A 12,860-nucleotide genomic window follows, 5' to 3' on the forward strand; every position below is an offset into this window, starting at 1 on the left:
CAAGACTGTGTGCGAGAAGCTATGGATGACATGGGGTCAACCCACCATAGATCTTTTTGCGACTTCACTGACAAAGAGGCTCTCGACTTACTGCTTTCCAGTTCCGGATCCAGAGGCAGCCCACATAGACGCTTTCCTGCTGGACTGGTCTCACCTGGACGTTTATGCCTTTCCACCTTTCAAGATCCTAAACAAGGTGCTGCAGAAGTTCACCTCTCACGAAGGGACCAGGTTGATGTTGGTTGCTCCACGCTGGCCCGCGAGAGAGTGGTTCACAGAGGTACTTCTATGGCTGGTAGACGTTCCAAGAAGTCTGCCGTTGCGGATGGATCTCTTGCGACAGCCTCACGTAAAGAGATTTCAATAAAGCCTCCCCACGCTTCGTCTAACTGCCTTCAGTCTATCGAAAGACTCTCTTGAGCTCGAGGGTTTTCGAAGGAGGCAGCTAGAGCGATCGTGAGGGCTAGAAGATCCTCTACCATCAGGATCTATCAGTCGAAATGGGAGGTATTTAGAGACTGGTGCAAGTCCTCCTCTATTTCCTCTTCCAAGTGCCTCTGTAGCGCAGATTGCAGATTTTCTGCTTTATCTGAGAAACGGTCGCTCCCTCTCTGCATCCACCATTAAAGGCTACAGAAGCATGTTAGCTTCTGTTTTCAGGCATAGGGGTTTGGATCTTTCTAATAACAAAGATCTCCAAGACCTGCTTAAGTCTTTCAAGACTTCCAAGGAACGTCATATTTCGACTCCTGCTTGGAACTTGGACGTGGTCCTACGGTTCCTTATGTCAAACAGGTTTGAACCATTAAATTCAGCCTCCCTGAAGGATCTTACCCTCAAGACACTTTTTTTTTTGGTGTGCTTGGCTTCGGCTAAAAGGGTTAGTGAGATACATGCTTTTAGCAAGAACATCGGCTTCTCCACTAATAAAGCAGTATGCGCTCTTCAACTTGGTTTTTTGGCCAAGAATGGACTTCCGTCTCGTCCTTGTCCTAAATCATTCGATATCCCCAGTCTTTCCGAGATTGTGGGGAATGAAGTTGAAAGAGTGCTGTGCCCCGTTAGAGCTCTTAAATTTTATTTATCCAGAGCTAAACCGCTGCGAGGTTGTTCAGAGGCTTTATGGTGCTCCGTTAAAAAGCCCTCTTTGCCCATGTCTAAGAATGCGTGGTCTTATTTTATTAGACTTTTGATTCGGGAGGCACACACTCATTTAAGTGAGAAGGATCGTAATTTACTTAAAGTCAAGGCTCATGAAGTCAGAGCGATAGCAACTTCAGTAGCGTTTAAGCAAAATAGATCCATTAAAAGTATTATGGATGCGACCTTTTGGAGAGGCAAGTCGGTTTTCGCTTCATATTACTTGAAAGATGTCCAGACTCGTTATGAGGACTGCTACACACTGGGACCATTCGTAGCAGCGAGTGCAGTAGTGGGTGAAGGCTCTACCACTTCATTCCCTTAATCCCAATATCCTTTTAATCTACTCTTGAAATTTTTATTCTTATTTTGGGTTGTACGGGAGACTAAGAAGTCTTTCGCAATCTTTTTGATTTGGCGGGTGGTCAAAATGTTGTTTCTTGAGAGCGCCCAGATTAAGGGTATTGATGAGGTCCTGTTATAGGGGTGTTCGCCCTGGATATAACAGCTCCTGGGAGTCTTTCAGCATCCTGAGAGGATGGCTGGGCTTCGTGAGGAAAGCAGACTAATGAGGCAAAGTAATCATCAGAGTCAGCTTCCTTACCAGGTACCTATACTTAAGTTGGTTTTTTATGAAATATTGTCAAAAAACTCTTGAGCATATACGCCTTTATTGTATTAATACTGGTCTCTACCCACCACCATGGGTGTGAATCAGCTATTATATATTCACCGGCTAAGTTTAATATTTAAAAATGATATTTTGATTATAAAATAAATTTTTGAATATACTTACCCGGTGAATATATAAATTAAAGGCCCTCCCTTCCTCCCCGATAGAGACCCAGACGACTGAGAAGAACTGGAGAAATTGACAAGTATATGCGGTATCTGGCCGATAGTCGGCGCTGGTGGTCACACCCGCAACCTTCACGGCGATTGCTCGCGAGTTTTTGGAATCTGTCTAGCCGTCGGAGACGTCAGCTATTATATATTCACCGGGTAAGTATATTCAAAAATTTATTTTATAATCAAAATATCATTTTAAGCCCTTGCATATTACAGTATTGCAATGAGTTTTTGTCTTTATCAAGGCCTGTTCTGTATTTTGGTTCATACTATATAATTATAAATACATATCCATAGATCTTGCTTATGGAATACTGTACCATGTCCTACCGACAAACTATCTATTTTGTTAAATTTGCGAATAGCAAACCCATTACAGTAATAAGGTCTGACTGTATTTCCTGTTATTTTTTATTTGTTGCCACTTTCACCAGGTTTATTATTTTCCAAAAGCTCAGAATCCAAGCCTTCATTTAAAGTTAAGACTATTAAGAATAGCTTGAGTTGGTTTAGCATCTTTTATGAGTTAACAAGTATGTTGAGGTCTAAAAATATTGGGTTTGTTTTCCTTGTCAAATTGTACCTAATGCTCATTGATTCTTGGTTATTTATTTAAAAGGGAAGATTAAGATGACCTTATGATGAGGTTCTCCTTTCTATTTTCTATATTTTATTTGTTTGGGGACTGGCTTGATTAAAATAAACTCCCTGACTTAATTTGAGAGATGTAAATTTTGGTTTAGGTAGTTTGTGTACATCACTTTCCCTCGACAAGGGAAGTTTGTTATTCAACTTGTTCTGTTCAGAGGTAAGATTTATGGAAATACACTTTTAATTTTTCAATATTTAACTTAGCCGGTGATTATATAAGCTGCAGCTCTGCTGCTCGACAGAAAACTCTACGTTAAAAATCCGCCAGCGATCGCTATGCAGGTAGGGGGTGTACTTCAACAGCGCCATCTGTCGTGCAGGTACTCAGTACTCAATGTAAACAAAGAACTCAATTTTCTCTCTGTCGTGCCACCGGCAAGACCTACTAATTCGCTGTTGCTAACTGGATTGGTTTTCACAACTATTTGGTGAAGTACACGTTTCTAGTTTTGAGCTTTCGCTTTGCAGGCTTTCTCTTCAATAAATCCTTGCATTCTTTTTTTGATATCGGATTATTTGTTGATGACTTTGGATAGTTTTTGAATTCCCCTTTGACCAATTCAAAATGGCTGACCTTTCTCAAGTCCCTAAATTCAGGAAGTGTAATGCTAGGGACTGTTCAAGGCGTCTTCCGAAGGCCTCTATCGATCCTCACACCGTTTGTTCCAATTGTCGGGATAAAACCTGTCAATTGGAAGATCGATGTGAGGAATGCGTTGGGCTTTCGGAATTCGATTTTATCGAATTCCAGAAATATACACGTAGGCTAGAGAGAGATAGAGTCAGGAGAAGTTCATCTCGCTCCGTTGAATTTTCCTCTCCTCATGCCCCACAACCTATTCCTTCCCCTGTAGTGGTTGCTCCTAATCCCCCTTCTGGCACTCAAGAACCTTCGATGGCAGATATGATGCGTGCCATCCAAGCTCTGGGTGAGAGAGTCGAGTCCTTGGCTAGTGACCGTAACCAGCTCATGGCGGACGTCAAGGAGCTGAAGTGTAAGAGTGCAGTGGGTAGTGATAAAGTGAGTGATAGTGTTGTGGATAGTGTTGCGCTTGAGGGTTCGTCTGTTCGTGCCTGTCGTCCTCCTAGTCCGGGACCTCTTGCAAGCTCCCAAGTCCAGGGGAGAAGCAATGTCGTACGACCAAAGGGTTCAAGAGGCTTTAATCAGCGAACAGACGTTCCCTCCGTGGTTTCGGGTGTATCTACCCAAGATCGCCCCACTCACACAGAGACGAGAGAGCCCATTTATTCCTCGTCAGCGGAAGAGGTTTCTCGTAAGAAACCATGGACCAAGGTCTCGCGGCCTCTTAAGCGCAAGTCGGTCCCTTCCGCGCAAGTCCAACGGCCCAGTTGTAGCCACTGGGTCAGTTCAGACTCGCTGCAGTCTTCCGATGACTGCTCACCTCCTAAGAGAGGCAAAGCGGTACCGCCTCAGGCAGTTACACCGTCTGTCGCCGCACCTGCTCCTGTAGACCCTAAGTGGTCTTTGCTGCAGACCATGCAGTATCAGTTAACGTCTCTGATGCAGGACTTTCGTGCGGAGAAGGTTGATGCTGCACCAACCTCTTGCCTACAACCAACCACGGTTGTGCGTCCTGTGGACGCTGAGGCGACCTTCTTCCGCACTCCAGCTGAGAGAGTCCCGCCACCCATGCGTTCCAGTGTACCCTGCCAGCCGCATGTTGACGTTCAGCGACGCACGGAACCTTCCGTTGACGTTCGCGAGGTACAACAACCGTCAAAGTTGTTTTGTTTTGACGCGGTGCGTCAACCTCCGCAACCCAGTGTGGTTGCCTCTGCTCGCCCACATCAGACTAGACAGTCTGGAGTAGACGCTGTGCGTCCCCGCGCTGCTATGGTTGTTGCCAGTTCACAGACTGGGCAACAGTTCCATGACGTTGCGTCCGGTTCAGTCACGCGTGCACCCGTGCGACCGGACTCAGCTGACCAGCCGATTCCTACTCCTTTGCCGCTTCCTCCTCAATTCTCGGATGATGGACTCTCTGATGATGACGATGCGGCACACGTTGATGAACCACATTCGGACCTTGACGAACCCAAGACCACGCAACCCTCTTTGGACTTTAGAAAAGTTCTTGCTCTGTTCAAAGAGATGTATCCGGACCAGTTTGTGTCTGTGGCTCCACGCTCTCCTCCGTCAGAGTTTGCTTTAGGTACGCAGTCATCCTCGCCTGCCTTTACGAAACTCGTCCTCGCACGCTCGTCCAAGAGAGCTTTACGAGTTTTAGGAGATTGGATGCAGTCCAAAAAGAGTCTAGGGAAGACAGCCTTTACGTTTCCCCCTGCTAAACTCTCTTCCAGATCGAGCGTCTGGTATGCCACGGGAGAAGTTCTCGGCTTGGGAGTTCCTGCCTCTGCCCAGGGCGACTTCTCAAGTCTTGTAGACTCTCCCCGCAGGCTAGCCATGAGACGCTCTAAGATATGCTGGTCACCTTCGGACCTAGACCATCTGTTGAAAGGAGTATTTAGAGCCTTCGAGGTCTTTAACTTTTTGGACTGGTGTCTGGGAGCTTTGAGCAGGAAGATCTCCCCTTCTGACAAGGAATCTTCCTTGCTCATAATGTCCTGCATGGACAAGGCCATACGTGACGGATCTAGTGAGCTTGCGGCTTCGTTCGTATCCGGGGTCCTCAAGAAACGTGAGAACCTTTGCTCTTTCCTGTCAGCTGGAGTGACACCGTGTCAAAGATCAGAACTTCTGTTTGCTCCTCTCTCAAAGTGCCTTTTTCCAGAGGACTTGATTAAGGAGATTGCTGCTTCTTTGATTCAGAAGGACACCCATGACCTGGTTGCGTCCTGTGCCCGCAAAGCCACCCCTTTGCCTACCTTGTCAAGACCCAGGATGGACACTCCAGCGTCCAGATTTATTCCGCCCTTTCGTGGCAGAGCCTCCAGCAGAGGAGGTGCTCGTGCCGAAGGGAGACGTGGGAAGAAGAAAGGAACCAAGTCCTTTAAAGGCAGAGTCTGACTGCCACCTTCTTCAGACAGCAGTGGGAGCCAGACTCAAGAACTTCTGGCAGACCTGGGAGAAGAGAGGCGCAGATGCACAATCTGTGAAGTTGCTCAGAGAGGGGTACAAGATCCCGTTTGTACGAAAACCCCCTCTAGCAACGTCTCCCATCGATCTCTCTCCCAGGTACAGAGAGGAAGACAAGAGACGAGCATTGAAGCAGGAGGTGTCTCTCTTGCTAGAAAAGGGAGCGGTAGTCAAAGTCCTGGACCATCAATCCCCGGGCTTCTACAACCGTCTCTTCTTAGTGGTAAAGAAGACAGGAGGGTGGAGGCCGGTGCTAGACGTCAGTGCGCTGAATGTCTTTGTCACAAAGCAGACGTTTGCCATGGAGACCACAAAGTCCGTTCTAGCAGCGGTCAGAAAGGAAGACTGGATGGTCTCTTTAGACCTAAGGGACGCATACTTTCACGTCCCCATCCACCCAGACTCCCAACCTTTTCTGAGATTCGTTTACGAAAAGGTTGTCTACCAGTTTCAAGCCCTGTGCTTTGGCCTAAGCACAGCTCCTCTTGTGTTTACGAGGTTGATGAGGAATATAGCCAAATTCCTTCATTTAGTGGACATCAGAGCCTCCCTCTATTTGGACGACTGGCTTCTAAGAGCTTCTTCCAGTCGTCGCTGTCTGAAGGATCTAAAGTGGACTCTAGATCTGACCAAGGAATTGGGTCTCCTGGTCAATATGGAAAAGTCTCAACTGGTCCCATCCCAAACTATTGTGTATTTAGGGATGGAGATTCACAGTCAAGCTTTTCGGGCTTTTCCGTCGGCCCCCAGAACAAGTCAAGCCCAGGTATGCATCCAGAACATGCTGAAGAAGGAACGATGTTCAGTCAGGCAGTGGATGAGTCTGATAGGGACACTATCATCCCTGGAACAGTTCGTTTCGTTAGGAAGACTACACCTCCGTCCCCTTCAATATCACGTAGCTGTTTACTGGAAAAAGGACAAGACGCTAGAAGCGGTCTCGATCCCCATTTCCGAGAAGATGAAGTCTTCCCTGACTTGGTGGAAGGACAGTATCAGCCTCAGAGAGGGTCTGCCCCTGGCTGTTCAGACTCCCAACCACGTTCTCTTCTCGGACGCATCGGACACGGGCTGGGGCGCGACATTAGACGGTCGGGAATGCTCGGGAACTTGGAACTCGAGTCAAAGAACGTTGCATATCAACTGCAAGGAGCTACTGGCAGTTCATCTGGCCTTGAAAAGCTTCAAGTCTCTCCTTCAAGGCAAAGTGGTGGAGGTGAACTCGGACAACACCACGGCTTTGGCGTACATCTCCAAGCAAGGAGGGACCCACTCTATGACGTTGTACGAGATCGCAAGGGACCTCCTCACCTGGTCAAAAGATCTAAACCTTTCTCTAGTAACGAGGTTCATCCAAGGCAACTTGAATGTCATGGCAGATTGCCTCAGTCGGAAGGGACAAATCATTCCAACAGAATGGACCCTACACAAGGATGTGTGCAAGAGACTGTGGGCCACATGGGGCCAGCCTACCATAGATCTCTTCGCAACCTCGATGACCAAGAGGCTCCCAATATATTGCTCACCAATCCCGGACCCAGCAGCAGTTCATATAGATGCCTTTCTACTGGATTGGTCACATCTAGACCTCTATGCATTCCCCCCGTTCAAGATTGTCAACAAGGTACTGCAGAAGTTCGCCTCTCACGAAGGGACAAGGTTGACGTTAGTTGCTCCCCTCTGGCCCGCGAGAGAATGGTTCACCGAGGTACTTCAATGGCTAGTGGACGTTCCCAGAATTCTTCCTCTAAGGGTGGACCTTCTACGTCAGCCACACGTAAAGAAGGTACACCAAGGCCTCCACGCTCTTCGTCTGACTGCCTTCAGACTATCGAAAGACTCTCGAGAGCTAGAGGCTTTTCGAAGGAGGCAGCCAGGGCGATTGCTAGAGCAAGGAGGACATCCACTCTTAGAGTCTACCAGTCGAAGTGGGAAGTCTTCCGAAACTGGTGCAAGTCAGTATCAGTATCCTCGACCAGTACCTCTGTAACTCAAATAGCTGACTTCCTTTTATACCTGAGGAAAGAAAGATCTCTTTCAGCTCCCACTATCAAGGGTTACAGAAGCATGTTGGCATCAGTCTTCCGTCACAGAGGCTTAGATCTTTCCAACAACTAAGATCTACAGGACCTCCTTAAGTCTTTTGAGACCACGAAGGAGCGTCGTTTGGCTACACCTGGTTGGAATTTAGACGTGGTACTAAGATTCCTTATGTCAGAAAGGTTCGAGCCACTACAATCAGCCTCCTTTAAAGATCTCACTTTAAAGACTCTTTTCCTGGTTTGCTTAGCCACAGCTAAAAGAGTCAGTGAGATTCACGCCTTCAGCAGGAACATCGGATTTTCATCTGAAACGGCTACATGTTCTTTACAGCTTGGTTTTCTAGCCAAAAACGAGCTACCTTCTCGTCCTTGGCCGAAATCGTTCGATATTCCAAGCCTATCAAATATGGTTGGAAATGAACTAGAAAGAGTCTTATGCCCTGTTAGAGCTCTTAAGTTCTATTTAAGACGAACTAAACCTTTACGAGGACAGTCAGAAGCTTTATGGTGTTCTGTTAAGAAACCATCTTTGCCTATGTCAAAGAATGCCTTATCCTATTTTATCAGACTGTTAATACGAGAAGCTCATTCCCATCTGAGTGAGGAAGACCAAGCTTTGCTGAAGGTAAGGACACATGAAGTTAGAGCTGTCGCAACTTCAGTGGCCTTTAAACAAAATAGATCTCTGCGAAGTATAATGGACGCAACCTATTGGAGAAGCAAGTCAGTGTTCGCGTCTTTTTATCTTAAAGATGTCCAGTCTCTTTACGAGAACTGCTACACCCTGGGACCATTCGTAGCAGCGATTGCAGTAGTGGGTGAGGGCTCAACCACTACATTCCCCTAATTCCATAACCTTTTTAATCTTTCTCTTGAAATTTTTTTACTGCTGTTTTTGGGTTGTCCGGAAGGCTAAGAAGCCTTTCGCATCCTGGTTGATTTGGCGGGTGGTCAAATTCTTTTCTTGAGAAGCGCCTAGATTAGAGGTTTTGATGAGGTCCTGTAGTATGGGTTGCAACCCTTGATACTTCAGCTCCTAGGGGTCGCTCAGCATCCTAAGAGGATCGCGAGGCTCCGTAAGGAAGACGTACTTAAAAAGGCAGAGTAATTGTTCAAGTCGACTTCCTTACCAGGTACTTATTTATTTTATGTTTGTTATTTTGATAACTGCTAAAATGAAATAAAAAATCCTTAGCTCATAATAATGTAAACATTTATTGCTGGTCTCTACCCACCCCCCTGGGTGTGAATCAGCTTATATAATCACCGGCTAAGTTAAATATTGAAAAATGTTATTTTTATGATAAAATAAATTTTTGAATATACTTACCCGGTGATTATATATTAAAGGACCCTCCCTTCCTCCCCAATAGAGACGCAGTGGACCGAGGAGAAAATTGAGTTCTTTGTTTACATTGAGTACTGAGTACCTGCACGACAGATGGCGCTGTTGAAGTACACCCCCTACCTGCATAGCGATCGCTGGCGGATTTTTAACGTAGTGTTTTCTGTCGAGCAGCAGAGCTGCAGCTTATATAATCACCGGGTAAGTATATTCAAAAATTCATTTTATTATAAAAATAACATTTTAAACTAAAGTCTACTATGTCCATAATTACCACTGAATAGAACCAGTGACCACCCTTCTCTCTACTTTTGAGGTGGTATTTACCTTCGGTGTTAAAGGCTACTTAAATCTGAAAAGATCTTTGCCTTTTTCCCTACACTGTTGTGATAATCTGTTTCCTCCCAGTGGTTGGGGAAGGTTTGGTAGGTAATTTGTAGGAGGGAGGGTGCAAAGGAAAGGGTAATTTAAATTTTCTTAACTGTTTTATCTAGAGGTCGTCAAATTAACAAGCCCACTAGATAACTAGTTTTATTCATAGGTACATATGAAGTTAGTAGAATTTAGGTTATAATTTGTTATTGTTATGGTGTTGTTACTTTTTTCCCTTTATTTCAGCAAATAGCAGAAGCAAAAGAAAAGTCCGATAAGATTCTCCAAATGCCTCCGGTTATGAAGGAGAGAGAAACTATCGATGAAGTTCTTTCAAGAGACCCGGCATTGATTGGGTACGAAACTGCAAAATTAATTTTTACTGACATCACTTATGGGATGTCGGATAGAGTAAGTATTAAGATTTTTCTTCCAAATACTTTTATATCGATACACAGAATTTTCAAGTATTTTAATCATTCCATTTACTTTTTGGGTGACTTTCTACTAAGTTTTGCATCCTAGAGGTTTATGTAAATTCTTCATATTGGTCACAAACATTATGGAATTTAGAAAAGACCCGTTTGTTCCGTAACCGAAATACAAACCACGCTATTTACATAGGGTTTACTTTCGGCGTAGCTGAAAATGACGAGCCATTAGATTTTTAACGAGGGTTAACCACCTCCGCGCTAGTTAGCAAGGGGGTAGGGGAAGGGGTAGCTTGCTACCCCTCCCCCCCCACACCAGTGAATTGTCTCACTTCCCTTTTGGCTCGGACGATGAGCAGACGTGTCTGTCTTTCGTCCTCGCTTTGACAGCCTTAATCTGTTTTTTCTTTTTCTTCAGCTTTGTGTGTTTGGAAGTTGGCCTCTACCTTCATCGCAATTATGCGCAAGTGCCCTGGACTCCCCGGCCGCCCGTGGAACTTTCATGTCGGCGGTCGAGACGGATCCTCACACCCTTTGCCCGCAGTGTCAAAGTCAACGGTGTGATAGAGACTTAACTTGTAGTGAGTGCAGGGAGTGGTCTACCCCCCAGTAGGAGAGGTTTGCCCGGCGGCGTAAGAAGAAATCCAAGAGAGACTTTTCTCCTTCAAGGGCTGCCTTGAAGAAGGAAGGCTCCAAGGACTCTTATTCCGCCGCCCGAACCTCCTCCGAAGCTCCCACTCAGTCGGTCTCTCGTGAGAGGCCGTCGAGTGGTAGCGTAGGCCATTGTTCTGTTTCCCGACCTCTCGGGGTGCGGGAGAGGGCGTTGCCTCCCATAGCGAGGCAGCTCCCCCTCCTCCTCCGGGGGAGGATATTGATTCTCATTATGATGATGACCATGCTGTGTCTAATAATGATCTCTTTCAGCTTTGGGCTTCCTTGGGACTAAGGGCTTGCCCTCCAAGGAAGCCCTGTTTGACCTGATCCAGTTGGGGGCAGCTGTCGAGCAATCGCCGGTAATAGCAAAGGTAGACCCTCTGTCTATTGTTGGCGTTGTTGTGGCAGAGGCTTCCGACGGGTCTGGTCAAACCTCTGCTGCTGCTGCTGTTGCGGACGTTGCTGAAGGCTTAGCCTCCTCCTCCAAACATCCTTCGAGAGGAAAGTTGAGTCCCACGGTCTCTCCTGCGGGTGCGTTTCCTCCTCGGGGGAGCTCACTGACAGAGATTCCTCTTCGGAGGACCGAAGATGTGGATGCCCTTCCTCGTGGTTGCCTTCGCCGTAAGGCTCGTCCTCCTCTTCGCCGTAGAGGCCTTCCTTCTCCCTACAAGGGAGTTGAGGCGCCTCTTCGGGTCTTCTTCATCGCCGCCTTCCCCTGCAGAGGATTCTTCTCGTCGGGAGTGGACCGTCGCAGCCACGTCCTTGGACCTCTCCGTAGATCGCTCACGATCTCCTACGCCTGCAAGACCTTCCAGTCCTTCCGGCCTGCCATCGCCCCTGGATGCAGATGCGCAGCAGGCGCCTTCTCATCCCGTCATCCGACGGGCACCGGTCTCTTCGGGGCAAAGGGACGATTCCCACTGTGTGGGTAAATCCCTTGCGTGTTAGGGTTCCCCTGCGCGTTCGCGCAGTAGCGCACATGCGCTCTCCAGAGCTGCAGCCTTCAAACTCGCCTCGCCAGCAATCTCCTGCTAGCCGTCAGCGCCCTTCTGTTCCTGCTGCGCGCCATCGTTCTCCTGAGCGCCCACGATCTCCTGCTCGTCAGCGCGCACTTGCGCACCTTGTTCCTGATGCGCCCTGCGCGCTGACGCACACCCACGCGCCCTAGATCTTCGGATCTGGACGAAGGCAAGGACCTTACTCCTTTGCCTCACCCTCGCGCACCTGTGCGCCCATCTTCGCCTGCGCAACAGCGCGCGCGCACTCTGGTGCGCACTTCAAGAGTTCCTGCGCGCCCACGAGTCTTCTTGTGAGCCCGACCGCGAGCGTTCGCCCTTGCGCAGTTCCTCACCATCTGATCCTGCGCCCCAGCTGACTGCGCATCGACACCCTCCTGCATGCCAACGATCTCCTGTGCGCAAGCGCTCGCCAACGCTCCAGCGCGCCCATGACTCGGATCGTCACAGGTCTCCGACGCGCATACGCGTTAAATCACCTGCGCGCCATCATGCGCCAATGCGCCATCGCTCTCCAACCCGCCAGCGTTCGCCAACTCGCCATGGCTCGCCCATGCGCCATCGATCTCCAGTGCGCCGTCGATCTCCTGCACACCATCGTTCTCCTGACCGACAGCGTTCTCCTCTACCCTCGCGCGCTCATTCACCTGCATGCCTGCGCGCACCTTCACCTACTCGCCAGCGCGCCCACTCGCCCGCGCTCCAGCAGTCGCCCACGCGCGACCCCCATTCTCGCTGGGATCCGCAGCGCTTGTTTCCGACAGGGACGCGTACTTCCAGGGCTCTCACCCAGGACCAGGAAGTCACCGGAGAGGTCCAGGCAACATTCTTCCCTTTCTTCTTTTCAGGCAGGCCCCGTTGCGTCCACTCCGAAGGATCAGGAGATCCCCTTCCCTCCAGCGGGGATTACTGACACTGCGTCGGTCATCCGTCAGTCTTGGTTTGGTCACCTGATGAAAGCGGTGGTGCAGGCTGTGAAGCCGGCCCTCGCTGATCTGGGACTCAAACCAAAGACAGACTCGCCCCTGCTGAAGAGAAGGAGAGAGTGGACTTCGTGGTGACTTCTCCCAGGGAGAAGTTGGCTCCTAAGAGGTCCAGCAGGAAGGCTCCATCCCCTTCGCGGTCGTTTTCTCCTTCTCCTGTGGACGAAGCTTTTCCGTCCTCAGGAGAGTCCAGCGAGGTGAGGGCCTCTCCCACGGCACCAATGGGAGGATCCCCACCTCCAGGAAGAGAAACGTCTCGCGTGGAAGGTACCTTCCGTACCTCTTTGCTGGAGTCCTGTATCCCGCCCAGGAGGGAACC

At 48.5% G+C, this 12,860-nt stretch overlaps 1 protein-coding gene across 2 annotated transcripts in view; it reads left to right on the top strand.

Moving 5' to 3' along the window:
• mRpS22 (mitochondrial ribosomal protein S22) overlaps positions 1-12,860 on the top strand; it is a 67,553-nt gene that overhangs the window by 39,771 nt on the left and 14,922 nt on the right. For both annotated transcript variants that reach the window (XM_068344764.1, XM_068344763.1), the window contains exon 3: positions 9,704-9,868. In XM_068344764.1, the coding sequence (XP_068200865.1) occupies positions 9,704-9,868 (165 nt within the window). The remainder of the gene's footprint in view (positions 1-9,703; positions 9,869-12,860) is intronic.

This window comes from Palaemon carinicauda, chromosome 21, assembly GCF_036898095.1.
Source record: "Palaemon carinicauda isolate YSFRI2023 chromosome 21, ASM3689809v2, whole genome shotgun sequence".
Taxonomy (NCBI): Eukaryota; Metazoa; Arthropoda; class Malacostraca; order Decapoda; family Palaemonidae; genus Palaemon; species Palaemon carinicauda.